General features: G+C 44.4%; 1 protein-coding gene across 1 annotated transcript in view; it reads right to left on the reverse strand.

Annotated features, from left to right (window-relative positions):
- The window catches only part of DHFR (dihydrofolate reductase), an 81,985-nt gene that overhangs the window by 42,306 nt on the left and 24,811 nt on the right, over positions 1-14,868 (reverse strand). Inside the window, exon 3 of the mRNA XM_073624436.1 lies at positions 10,373-10,478. Within this exon, the coding sequence (XP_073480537.1) occupies positions 10,373-10,478 (106 nt within the window). The remainder of the gene's footprint in view (positions 1-10,372; positions 10,479-14,868) is intronic.

A 14,868-nucleotide genomic window follows, 5' to 3' on the forward strand; every position in this document is an offset into this window, starting at 1 on the left:
CTGGGACGACGGTATAGTACGCCCTCCCAGAGCAATCCGACCACCCTGTAGCCGTTTTACTGCTATGGGCGATCAGCAAGTGGTTAAAGCATGTTATACAGCACAGTGCTTGTGCTGTGTAATTTGGCCCCTTCTATCACCTGAAATACCTGGCTGATCCTGCCTGGTTCTTCTCTCCCCCTGTAAACTGACCACGGTTTATCATGGCTGCTGAGTCCTGACACTGGCAGCTCTCCTCTGTCCTCCTCTCCCCCGTCCCCTCCCTGCCTACCCAGCTCAGTCTCCAAAGGGCAGGGGATCATTCTTTGCTTCAGTAAGTCACAGTACATGTTGGCATTCATGGTTCCCTCAACGAACTGTAGCTCCCCAGTGCCGGCAGCACTCATTTCTACCAAACATCAGAGCATCTCCCGATGCTCACGTGACCGCTCGGCTCTATCTCCTACTCGGCTGACGTCACTGGGAATTCTTGGCCCCTCCCGCTGTAGCTGTCAGGCTGGGAGAGGAGAGAGCGCGCACCGAGGAGTCATGTGAGAGCCGGGCGACGCTCTAATATAAGTTAGAAATTGGCATCTCTTTTATACAGCACAGACACTGGGACACAATGTTTTTTTAACAGAGGGGATGGCATGAATATACTATAGTGGATTAACAACCACTTTAACCTGTACTGAGAGAAATATGGAGAGCTGCGAATGCTTGTTTTCCAGATGTCCAATCGTCAATGTCTTCAATATTTGTAGGCTGAAAATATACCACTGGATTTTGCCTGCTGCATATTTCACTTACATAAATTAAATTCAAATTCAAATTATGAAGCACGTTGACCTACAATGCAAAATACATTGTAAAACACGCTGCAATGCACACTGAAATGCGTTTTGATGTGTGTTCACGCATTTAAATAGAAAATGCATTAAGGAAAGAAAGCAAGGAAACACAAAGGCGTGTTTGGGCCCTAAATTCTTACCTGGAACAAGCATGCTGATCAAAAAGGTCAGAGTGGAATTACAAATTCTGATTTGCATGCTTGCTCTGGGTCATGGTAGAGATATGGACATGATAGCTGGGTAACAGAACAGGTCAGGAATGACAGCTTCTGGTTTTTAATTCCATAGGGACTTCCTAACAGAGATGCAGAGTAAGAAATGTGATCCTTACAATGTCACTAGAAAGACAAATTAAACCAAATGCCCCTTCCTCCTACATACTGTACATAAGCACACATATAAGCACACATATACACACACAGATCAGCCAAAACATTAATATCACATTTCACATTTCAAAAGGAAAAAAAGTCATTTAAAACTACTCGCGGCTATTAATGCATTCCCGGTCCGACAATACACACAGAAGTTCATTGATAAAAACGGCATGGGAATTCCCCACAGGGGAATCCCGAACCAGAATTAAAAAAAAAAAAAAAAAAAAAAGACGTGGGGGGTCCCTCTAAATTCCATGCCAGGCCCTTCAGGTCTGGTATGGATATTAAGGGGAACCCCGGCCAAAATTAAAAAAAAAAAACAAAACAAAAAACGGCGTGGGGTCCCCCCAAAAATCCATACCAGACCCTTATCCGAGCACGCAACCTGGCAGGCCGCAGGAAAAGAGGGGGGGGACGAGAGAGCGCCTCCCCCGAACCGTACCAGGCCACATGCCCTCAACATTGGGAGGGTGCTTTGGGGTAGCCCCCCAAAACACCTTGTCCCCATGTTGATGAGGACAAGGGCCTCATCCCCACAACCCTGGCCGGTGGTTGTGGGGGTCTGCGGGCGGGGGGCTTATCGGAATCTGGAAGCCCCCTTTAACAAGGGGACCCCCAAATTCCACCCCCCCTGTGTGAAATGGTAAGGGGGTACCCCTACCATTTCACTAAAAAAAAAAAAACTGTCAAAAATGTTAAAAATGACAAGAGACAGTTTTTGACAATTCCTTTATTTAAATGCTTCTTCTATCTCCCTTCATCTTCTTCTTCTGGTTCTTCCTCCGGTGTTCTCGTCCAGCATCTCCTCCGCGGCGTCTTCTTCCTTTCTTCTCCTCGGGCCGCTCCGCATCCATGGCATGGAGGGAGGCTCCCGCTCTTCTCTTCTTCATCGTCTTCTCTTCTTCTTCATCTTCTTCTCCGGGCCGCTCTGCATCCATGGCATGGAGGGAGGCTCCCGCTGTGTGACGCTTCTCTTCTGGCGGGCCACCCGGTGACCCCGCCCCCCTTTGACGCACGTGCGTCAGAGGGGGGCGGGGTCACCGGGTGGCCCCCCCCCCCCGTTATTTAAGAATCGTCAGAAGAGGAGAAGCGTCACACAGCGGGAGCCTCCCTCCATGCCATGGACGCGGAGCGGGAAGGGGAAGAAGAAGAAAGAAGAAGAAGGAAGAAGAAAGAAGAAAGCATTTAAAAAAGGAATTGTCGGGGGGCGTGGCCTGACACAGCATGGAGTAGGACGTGTGTATCCAGAGCTCCGTCCATTACTCCTCTAATACCATTAATCCTGGACTTTTTGTACTGCCCTGCTGGCTGGATTACCTCCCTGGGACATTGGTGACACCTTGGGCTCCGTTCCGGAACGTTTGGACGCACGGAGGCCCGAACGAAGCATCGATCTCCCGCACGGCGGCCAAAACTAGGCAAGACCGCGGCTTCGGCCTACCACCGGAGGCCGCGGCCATCTTGGTACTCCTCTACTCCAGCCCTTCCTTACAACAGCCACAAAATAAAGGTACCTGGTTGATAGACATCCTATCAGGGGAACGGGGCAACACTAACCCTCATATCTATTGCCCATCTGGCCAGCAGTAACCCCGAAAACGCTGACGATTATACCCGGCCCGGATTGCGGCCTAGGCCTCCATGTGGTGACCGGCGGCCATTTTAGAGCACCTGCATCTCCTGCCTGTATGGTGTAATTGCGCTGTGGCCCTGATGTCCTCCTCACTAGGGCCTCATATACCCTGTGTGTTACAGCCTCAGACTGCCAGTATCTCAGGAGGTGGGGTGGCATCACACACGCCTGCTTTGTAAGGAAAGCTCCTGTACCTGGGCACCTTGGGGGCTTCTAGACCCTGGTCAGCACTTTTTCATAACCAACAAGTCAGTGGACTGCCTTGGGTTTGGGGGTTGTTTGGGTGTCACTTGGAACCTTCACAGCATGTCACCAACTAAAGCACAAAAAGCAGCGGCAGCAAAACTTGGTCAGTACCGCCGACTGGAAAAGGAGGACATGGAGGAGGATGGAACCACTGAGAAGGCTGGGACGGGAGAAAGAACTGCGGGCGATACCGACAAACTCCTTGAAGCAATCACCTTTTGTAGAACCTCTCTCACAGCACAAATTGAGGAAGTCAAGATGGATATTCCTTATCAGACAGGACTTTCAAAAGCTCAGGGAAAGAGTGAAAGAAACTGAAACCAGACTGGGTGAGGTGGAGGATGCTATTCCACCCCTACAAACATCCTCAGACCGAGTACAAAGGCAAATACAGCAACTCCTTATAAAACAAGATGATATGGAGAACAGGCTGAGAAGATGTAATATACGCCTGATAGGCCTGCCTGAGGGGTCTGAGGGTAAGGACACCACCACTTTTTTGGAACAACTACTGATCACTACCTATGGGAGAGAAGTCTTTTCCCCTATGTTTGCGGTAGAGAGGGCACATCGCATGCCAGCAAGACCCCCTCCGCAGGGTGCTCCTCCTCGCACGTTCATAGCTAAACTACTTAACTATAAGGATAGGGACACGGCTTTAAGAATGGCAAGGGAGAAAGGCAATATCCCAGTGGGGAACGTTAAGGTGGCCATTTTTCCAGATTTCTCGGCAGAGGTACAACGTCGACGCCAGAGCTTTACGGAGGCCAAACGCAAGCTAAGGAATCTGCAATTTAAGTACTCCATGCTCTTCCCAGCCCGGCTTAGGGTGGAGCATGAAGGCCGTGCGGTCTTCTTCGAGGATCCAGAGGAAGTGATCTCCTGGTTGGAACGACGAGCTAGTCCTCAACAAGCTGATTGATTAAACCCCACTAAATATGTGGTTACGTCCAAGAACTATCCCTAAACAAGTTCTAAGCACAAATCCTGGTCAACCACAGTACAAGAGTCAAATTTCCCTCCGGGGCTCCGGAGAGAAAAAAGTCCTACAACTAACATGCATCGTGCAGTGAGACTTTACCCCGCACAGTTCTGGGAAGCAGCACCATGACCATTGGAACCTTATCCGGAACTCAGTAGCTGCAGTCAAATGGAAGCAAGAGGATCAAGAGAACATACTGCACATTCTGCAAGTGGTGTGGTTGATACCACTTATCCTATCTAGTGTCCAGAGACTGCACCACTTGGTCTACATTCTATTGAGTACCAAGAAGTTAGAATGTTTCCCAGATAGCAATCAGTTAAGGGATTATGCTCGCACAAGTTTGGGTCAGTGCAGGGCAGGGAGGGGGGTGGGGGTTCAAATGTTTTTGGTTCGGTTAAACTTGAATGTGCATACTCATTACAGAGAACAGGTAACGTTATATGTGCCAGATATATGGAAATATACACGTGTCATGTGATACGAGTTTGAGACAGATATGTTTGAAAGTTAGAAATTTATGCGCCTTATACAGAAGGAGCAAATTGTTTGATATAAATGCTTTACTAATGATTAAAAAGTTTTGCCTATGGCATCTTTGAAGTTTCTTACATGGAATGTGCGGGGCCTGCGTGAGAAATTTAAGCGCGCGGCAGTCTTCACATTCCTGAAGAAGCAACATGCTAATATAGTAGCACTAGTGGAAACACATATTGAGGGAAGTGTTCAGATGGCGCTCTGCAGGCCTTGGTTTGGATGGGCGTATCACTCTACCCACACGTCTCACTCCAGGGGAGTTTCGGTATTGATCGCTAAATCGGTACATTTTGAACCGTGTGAGTTAACTACTGACCCGCACGCTCGTTATGTATTTATTCACGCTAAAGTATATGGAGAGCCATTGCTTATAATGGCTTTTTATATACCATCTCCTTTTAATGTTTCCATGGTTAAGGAGGGTATATCATTTATGACCTGTCATCCAAACATAGCAGCGGTCTGGTTGGGGGACTTCAATGTCACTTTGAATCCGAATCTAGACAGGCTACAGCTGATTTCAACAGCTCATAATACCCCCATAGAGACTAAATTCTCTAAACTTGTCTCCGCCTTCCATTTGATAGATACCTGGCGATATAAGTTCCCAAAGGTTAGGTCATATTCATGCTTCTCGCCCTCTCGGGGTTCCATGTCCCGTATAGATTTTATACTCATCTCCCGCAGGTTGGCTCCAAGGCTATCGGAGGTAAAGTTTTGCCCTAGAATACTGTCGGATCACAGTCCTTTTTGGATTACGTTAAGTATTCCAGTGGCAAAACCACCATGAACATGGCGTCTAAACCCATTTTGGCTCTCTCTTCTACCAGAGGATGGTGAGCTTATAGATAAATGGAAAATGTACTTTCTGGAAAATGATGAGTCACAGCATCACCTTCTGCAGTTTGGGATTCTTTCAAACTATTTGCTAGGCATACATTGATAACTTCCATCAATAAAATTAAGATGGACTCTTCTGGTGCCCTCGGTAAGGCGCTGGAGGACTTGTCCTCTGCGGAAAGAGTGTATGCCAACACTCCGACAACTGTAAATGCAGACCAACTTAAACTACAGACTAGAGTGGTTAACCAGTTACAGTATCAGAAAGCCAAACAAAAAATGTTCTTCTCCAAACAGAAAATGTTTGAACATGGGGAAAAGGCAGGCAAGTTATTGGCTTACTTAGTGCATAGCGAAGATAGACCCCCGGTTGTTATCACGTTACATGGTCCTGGAGGACAAAAAAAAAAAAAAAAAAAAATCAGACCCACCTACAGTAACCTCAATGTTCAGGGACTTTTTTGCTGACTTGTACACAACAACAGCCCCCACCGAGACCCACCCTATGTCTCTTTTTCTTGAAAAGGTGAATTTCCCACAGCTAACAGAAGAACAGATAGAATTATTAGAAGCACCACTTACTGTGGACAAAATATCAACTGCCATGGCTAGCTTTGCTAGGTCCAAATCCCCCGGGTCGGATGGACTCCCAATAGAGTTCTATTCCCAATTCAGTGAAATACTAACCCCTAAACTATTAAAATGATATAATCATCTATTTAAAAGTGGGACTTTGCCCCCATCCATGACAGAGGCCACAATAGTCCTCATCCCTAAACCCGGCAAAGATCCGGGTTTTCCAGAATCTTATCGTCCAATGTCACTCCTACAGGTCGATATCAAAATACTTGCCAAAGTACTGTCTATCAGGCTTAATCAGGTAATATTGACATTGATACATGCAGACCAGGCTGGTTTTATGCCTGGACGCAACACCTTGTTTAATCTTCGTAAATTATACATTAACTTACAAGCTACACATGAGGAAGTTGGTTCACGGGTTGTTGTGACCTTAGACACAGCAAAGGCCTTCGACTCGGTAGAGTGGAGGTATCTCTGGAGATGCTTGGAGGGTTACGGATTTGGCCCAAAATTTATCAAATGGGTCCAACTTTTATACCAGGCACATAGGGCCAGAGTGGTGGCTAATGGGTGGTCGTCTCAGTTATTTGACCTTAGCAGAGGCACGAGACAGGGCTGCCCTTTATCCCCAGGCGGCAGAACCCCTGGCAATATCCATTCGAGCAAACCCAGAGATTAAGGGACATGAAATGGGCTCTCTGACTGAAAAAATTAGCATGTATGCAGATGACATGCTATTGTACCTGGCAGACTCGGGCCCATCATTATGCAATGCACTTCGCACGATAGAACAATTTGGAATATTTTCAGGCCTTAAAATTAATTGGGATGAATCCCAAATTTTACCAATTGACAGTTTCCCACCCCCAGAATCCCAATCCAGACTCCCGCTTCAGAGAGTAGATATTATTAAATATCTGGGGATCCATGTTACCAGATCCCCTCTGGACTATATATCCCTAAATATAGATCCTCTAATTTCTTTAGTTAAAAATAAAACACGGATCTGGTCCAAATTACCCTTAGGAGTCTGGGGACGTATAAATTTAATCAAAATGATCTTACTACCAAAAATACTTTATGTTTTATGGCACACCCCCGTCTATTTACCCTTGAAACATTTCAAATCTCTAGAGTCCCTCCTAAAGACATTTGTGTGGGGCAATAATAGGCACAAATTAGCATGGCAAGCCCTCAAAAGTCCGACTGATCTAGGTGGCACTGCTTTACCTGACTTTAACCTATACTACATTGCAGCACAGCTATCCCAGCTTTTCCATCTAGACAAAACTGACAGTGAGAGATTTCTTACGCTCCTATGTCTGAAGTGGGCGAAGTACACCAATGATCCGATTTATGCAATAGCAGCGGATATGGGCGGGATGGAACTAGGAGAAAGGAGACGCACCATGCTATACCACTACAGGAAAACATGGAATTTAGCAGCCTCCAGACTTGACATCTCACAGTTTAACGTTTACACGCCGTTATGGCATAACAAAAATCTTCAGGAGCTTAATAAAATACAGGACACATTCATATGGTCCATACAGGGAGTATTTTACCTGCATCATATATTAAAAGATGGAAAGCTTAAATCCTTTGACCTACTTAAAGAAGAGTTTGCAATCCAGGACCAGATGTTTTTCAGATTCTTACAACTCCGTCATGCACTACAATCACAATTCCCTGACTCTTGCCCTAGTCCTGCACCTAATGTTCTTATTGCTATAATTAAAAGCACATACTCTCACAAATTGATTTCAGCTTTCTATACTTTGCTTTTAAGCTCCGTGGCTACTAAAATAGCATATGGCCTTAAACCAAGATGGGAGAGGGAGGTGGGATCGGTGGAGGATGAGGAATGGGGAGAGGCATTGGATGCCTGCAAAACCGTATCCCCTAAACTCTCAGATCGATTGACGCAGCTCTACATTCTTCACAGGGCATATCTCACACCCCTCAGAGTGGCAAGATATAAGCGTACACAGACCACCACGTCAGATGTGTGGGAGAGACAGGCACTTTTCTTCATTTACTCTGGACATGCCCTAAGATAAAAGGCTTTTGGGAACAAATAGTGTCATTTTTGCACGACATGATGGGTTCACCTCTAGCTTTGGACCCTAAACAGTGCCTCTTGGGTATAGTTTCAGACACAACTGACAAATATACTAAAACCTTTCTACACAAAACACTCTTTGCAGCAAGAAAAGTCATAGCCAAAAAATGGATGAGGCAGGAGTCTCCTAAGGTAGTAGAATGGAAGGTGGAGATAAATAACACATTACCGTACAAGAAATGTGTATATATGTATATATATATATATATATATATATATATATATATATATATATATATATATATATATATATATATATATATACACAGAGGTTGCCAAGTACAACAAGATCTGGGATAGATGGCTTCAGGAATCTTTTACCTGTGTTTAATATAATTATAGGTTCATAGAGAGATTTAATAGTTATAAATATGGATGAACAGTATACAAAAACCAAATATATATACTGTGAATGTTATTACACGTCAGATAGGTTTGTACTTAATGTTATATTTTTATTCAAGGAGATAACAATTGTCATACTGTTGCAATGTCAACATGCTAACGCAATCATTCTATGTATGCACCTATTATTTAATAAAACCTTGTTTGATTAAAAAAAAAAAAAAAAAAAAAAAAAAAAAACAAAAAAGGAAGAAGGAATTGTCAAAAACTGTCTCTTGTCATTTTTAACATTTTTGACAGTTTTTTAGTGAAATGGTAGGGGTAAAGTACCCCCTTACCATTTCACACAGGGGGGAGGGCCGGGATCTGGGGGTCCCCTTGTTAAAGGGGGTTTCCAGATTCCGATAAGCCCCCCGCAGACCCCCACAACCACCGGCCAGGGTTGTGGGGATGAGGCCCTTTTCCTCATCAACATGGGGACAAGGTGTTTTGGGGGGCTACCCCAAAGCACCCTCCCAGTGTTGAGGGCATGTGGCCTGGTACGGTTCAGGAGGGGGGCGCTCTCTCGTCCCCCCCTCTTTTCCTGTGGCCTGCCAGGTTGCGTGCTCGGATAAGGGTCTGGTACGGATTTTTGGGGGGAACCCCACGCAGTTTTTTTTTAAATTTTGGCACAGGGTTCCCCTTAATATCCATACCAGACCTGAAGGGCCTGGTATGGAATTTAGGGGGACCCCCCCCACGTCTTTTTTTTTAATTTTGGTTCGGGCAAAATGTAATTTTGCTGTCAGACTGTTCTAAACACGGGAAACATGTGCCCCTTTACAGGCATACTATAGACACCCCCAGGTACGAAATTTAAAGGGATATTACACTTATATTGTTTCACTTTAAGCATTATTAAAATCACTGCTCCCGAAAAAACGGCCGTTTTTAAAACTTTTTTTTGCATTGATCCATGTCCACTGGGGCAGGACCCAGGTCCCCAAACACTTTTTATGACAATACCATGCATATAAGCCTTTAAAATTAGCACTTTTGATTTCTCCCATAGACTATTAAAGGGTGTTCCGCGGCATTCGAATTTGCCGCGAACAACCCAAATTGTTCGCTGTTCGTCGAACTTGCGAACAGTCGATGTTCGAGTCGAACATGAGTTCGACTCGAACTCTAAGCTCATCCCTACTGGTCAGGTTGCCCATGCTGACCCGTGTCCACAGCCTATAATGGGCAAGTGAGCATCAGAACTGGACCTCAGAGCAATGGAAGAAGGTGGCCTGGTCTGAAGAATCACTTTCTCTTTGACACCATATGGATGGCTGGGTGTGTGTGTGCGTTGCTTATCTGGGAAAGAGATGGCACCAGGATGCAGTATGGGAGGAAGGCAAGCCAGCAGAGGCAGAGTGATTCTATGGGAAATGTTCTGCTGGGAAACCTGGAGTCCTGGCATTCATGTGGATATTACTTAACACGTGCCACCTACCTAAACATTGTTGCTAATAAAATACACCCCTTCATGGAAGCAGTATTTCCTGATAGCAGTGGATTCTTTCATCAGGATAATACGCTCCGGCACACTGTAAACATTTTTCAAGAATGGTTTGAGGAACACGACGACGACTTTGAGGTGTTGACTTGGCATCCAATTTCTCCAGAGCATCTGCGGGATGTGCTGAAAAAAAACAGAGGTCTAGTGGTGTCCATGACTCAATGGGTCAGGGCTGTTTTGGTGGCAAAAGTGGGGCCTACTTAATATTAGGTGGGTAGTCATAAAGTTACTGACTGATCGGTCTATATATAAATATGTAGAAAAAAACAAACAAAAAAAAAAAAACACCACACTTGACCATACAGAATCGCACAAACATGAACTTTACTTACGTGAGCTCTCTGCTTAGAACAATATTTATTCTTCCTTTCAATGGTCGATTTTTCTCTGGTATAGAGAACCATGTTCTCCTGCCCATTATCACTACATTTTGCTTGCCTGTGTAGAAGTGAAAATAGTACGTTACACCGATCCAGCACATGGATTCTGCAGACCAAAAGTTCTACTGTGCTGCCATCTTGTGGTAAATCTGCACATTGCAATTTTTCACTCAGTCTAAACAAACAACGTGAAGTTAACCACTTCAGCCCTGGAAGGATTTACCCCCTTCCTGACCAGAGCACTTTTTACAATTTGGCACTGCGTCGCTTTAACTGCTAATTGCGCGGTCATGCAATGCTGTACCCAAACAAAATTTGCGTCCTTTTCTTCCCACAAATAGAGCTTTCTTTTGATGGTATTTGATCACCTCTGCCATTTATTTTTTGCGCTATAAATGGAAAAAGACCGAAAATTTTGAAAAAAAAAAAAAGATATTTTCTACTTTTTGTTATAAAAAAAATCCAATAAACTCAATTTTAGTCATACATTTAGGCCAAAATGTATTCCGCCACATGTCTTTGGTAAAAAAAAAAAAAAAATGTCAATAAGTGTATATTTATTGGTTTGCGCAAAAGTTATAGCGTCTACAAGCTAGGGTACATTTTCTGGAATTTACACAGCTTTTAGTTTATGACTGCCTATGTCATTTCTTGAGGTGCTAAAATGGCAGGGCAGTACAACCCCCCCCAAATGACCCCATTTTGGAAAGTAGACACCCCAAGGAAATTGCTGAGAGGCATGCTGAGCTCACTGAACATTAATTTTTTTTGTCCCAAGTGATTGAATAATGACAAAAAAAAAAAAATTACAAAAAGTTGTCACTAAATGATATATTGCTCACACAGGCCATGGGCATATGTGGAATTGCACCCCAAACTACATTTAGCTGCTTCTCCTGAGTACGGGGATACCACATGTGTGGGACTTTTTGGGAGCCTAGCCGCGTACGGGGCCCCGAAAACCAATCACTGCCTTCAGGATTTCTAAGGGTGTAAATTTTTGATTTCACTCTTCACTGCCTATCACAGTTTCGGAGGCCATGGAATGCCCAGGTGGCACAACCCCCCCCCCCCCCCAAATGACCCCATTTTGGAAAGTAGACACCCCAAGCTATTTGCTGAGAGGCATGGTGAGTATTTTGCAGCTCTCATTTGTTTTTGAAAATTAAGAAAGACAAGAAAAAACATTTTTTTTTGTTTTCTTTTTTCAATTTTCAAAACTTTGTCACAAAAAGTGAGGTTTGCAAAATACTAACTATACCTCTCAGCAAATAGCTTGTGGTGTCTACTTTCCAAAATAGGGTCATTTTGGGGTGGGGGTTGTGCCACCTGGGCATTCCTTTGCCTCCGAAACTGTGATAGGCAGTGAAGAGTGAAATCAAAAATTCACGCCCTTAGAAAGCCTGAAGGCGGTGCTTGGTTTTCGGGGCCCCGTACGCAGCTAGGCTCCCAAAAAGTCTCACACATGTGGTATCCCCGTACTCAGGAGAAGCAGCAGAATGTATTTTGGGGTGTAATTTCACATATTTCCATGGCATGTTTGAGCAATATATCATTTAGTGACAACTTTGTGCAAAAAAAAAAAAAAAAAAAAAATTTGTCTTTCCGGCAACTTGTGTCACAATATAAAATATTCCATGGACTCGACATGCCTCTCAGCAAATAGCTTGGGGTGTCTACTTTCCAAAATGGGGTCATTTGGGGGGGGGGGGGGGGGGGTTGAACTGTCCTGGCATTTTATGCACAACATTTAGAAGCTTATGTCACATATCACCCACTCTTCTAACCACTTGAAGACAAAGCCCTTTCTGACACTTTTTGTTTACATGAAAAAAAAAATTTTTTTGCAAGAAAATTACTTTGAACCCCCAAACATTATATATCTTTTAAAGCAAATGCCCTACAGATTAAAATGGTGGGTGTTTCATTTTTTTTTTTTCACACAGTATTTGCGCAGCGATTTTTCAAACGCATTTTTTGGGGAAAAAACACACTTTTTTAAATTTGAATGCACTAAAACACACTATATTGCCCAAATGTTTGATGAAATAAAAAAGATGATCTTAGGCCGAGTACATGGATACCAAACACGACATGCTTTAAAATTGCGCACAAACGTGCAGTGGCAACAAAATAAATACATTTTTAAAAGCCTTTAAAAACCTTTACAGGTTACCACTTTAGATTTACAGAGGAGGTCTACTGCAAAAATTACTGCCCTCGATCTGACCTTCGCGACAATACCTCACATGCATGGTGCAATTGCTGTTTACGTTTGACAACAGACCACTGCTTGCGTTCGCCTTAGCGCGAGAGCAGGGGGCGACAGGGGTGCTTTTTTTTTTTTTTTTTTTTTCTTTATTATTTTTTTGCTTTTTTTTTATCTTATTTTTAAACTGTTCCTTTCATATTTTTTTTTTTTAATCATTTTTATTGTTATCTCGGGGAATGTAAATATCCCCTATGATAGCAATAGGTAGTGACAGGTACTCTTTTTTGAAAAAATTGGGGTCTATTAGACCCTAGATCTCTCCTCTGCCCTCAAAGCATCTGACCACACCAAGATCGGTGTGATAAAATGCTTCCCCAATTTCCCAATGGCGCTATTTACATCCGGCGAAATCTAAGTCATGAAATGCTCGTAGCTTCCGGTTTCTTAGGCCATAGAGATGTTTGGAGCCACTCTGGTCTCTGATCAGCTCTATGGTCAGCTGGCTGAATCACCGGCTGCATTCTCAGGTTCCCTGTTGAGACAGGAGAGCCAGAGAAAAACACGGAAGACGGTGGGGGGGGCATTCCCTCCCACGGCTTGTAAAAGCAGTCTAGAGGCTAATTAGCCGCTAGGATTGCTTTTACATGAAAGCCGACTGCTGGCTGAAAAGAATGATACCAAGATGATACCTAAACCTGCAGGCATCATTCTGGTATAACCACTCAAAGTCGTGAATGGCGTACCTGAAGACAAAAAAATGGTTAACAATAAAGCACAGTAAACGATAAAGTATAAAAAAATTGCATACCTGAAAAGCAAACATGATAAAACAAAATAACAATAAAACATTGCAGAATAGAATACAGTAAAAAAGAGCAGAACAATAGAGAGAGAATAGAGAGGAGAGAACAATAAAAACGACAACTGTTTTTTATATATATATATATATATATATTTTACACTTTTTTTTGTAACTAACTCTTATAACTGTAACCGGTTCCAGGTTCGGGTCTCTCAAAATGCGATGGCATCTTGGGGGACCCTGTGAAAGTGTGCCTAGTCTGTGCAATGCTGTACGCTACGCTAATACTCAACTAGTGTATGGTAGCGTTCAAAACATTCACCAATGCAAAGACCAGGCTTGTCAGGACAGGAGGGACAATAATAGCGGGTGTCACGCCTATATTCGCGCTTGCTGCAGACACATCTTTTTTGGGGGGGTTCGTTGGGTAGGGGTACTCGGGAGGACATAAAGAAAATGCCTCTCATGCAGCTGACTGCATTTGGTTGGGGATGTGAATGGGGGAAGTACGGGCGCTGCAGAAGTGGTGGGTTCCCAATTAGGATTGGCGAATGCAGCAGGAAGGGCACTATGGGCACGACAGGCCTGTGTTTGTCTTCTTGGTGGCAGCGGGACACTACTTGTGCTTGCCACCTCACCAGCTTGAACTGCACTTATGGGACTCGCCACGTCACCAAGTGTTACTGCAGTGCTGGTTTGACTACGACCGGGGTGTACTAGGCCGCTGGTGCTTGCCAGTTCACCAAAACGCTACCAAAAAAACTATTAGCGATCGCGGGGATCAGGCCTGACTCTGCGAACGCTGCAGTTATGTGTTTAGAGTTTTGTAAGTGACCGTGATCGATCGATACTGCACTTGGGTGGGCTGGGCGGAGGGGCAAAACGCAGGTGCTAGCACGGTATCTTGGCTGATCCCGCTAACGCGTTTTTGGGAACCCTAAACTGCTGGGGACGCTAGTATAGATCTGATCGGATCAGATATTGATCCGTTCAGATACTACACCACTAAGGGAGGTGTACGGTGCGTGCGTGGGTGTTAGCGGTACTGGCGCTAATCTGACGCTGCCTGGGGCTGGTGCTTGCCAGTTCACCAAAACGCTACCAAAAAAACTGTTAGTGATCGCAGGGATCAGGCCTGACTCTGCGAACGCTGCAGTTATGCATTTAGTGTTTTGTAAGTGACAGTGATCGATCGATACTGCACTTGGGTGGTCTGGGGTGGGCTGGGCTGGGCAAAACGCAGGTGCTAGCAGGTATCTGGGCTGATCCTGCTAACACTAACTGTCACAAACTGACACCATGCAGTAGTCAGAAAAAAAAAAAAAAAAAAAAAAAAAAAAAAACTGCTTGGTGTCAGTGTGCTGGGGGGGGTTTGGGAAATCGGGGGGTAATCGGGGGTGTAATGTATGCCTGGCGTGTTCTACTGTATGTGTG

This window comes from Aquarana catesbeiana, linkage group LG01 (genome assembly GCF_042186555.1).
Source record: "Aquarana catesbeiana isolate 2022-GZ linkage group LG01, ASM4218655v1, whole genome shotgun sequence".
In the NCBI taxonomy this organism is placed as follows: domain Eukaryota; kingdom Metazoa; phylum Chordata; class Amphibia; order Anura; family Ranidae; genus Aquarana; species Aquarana catesbeiana.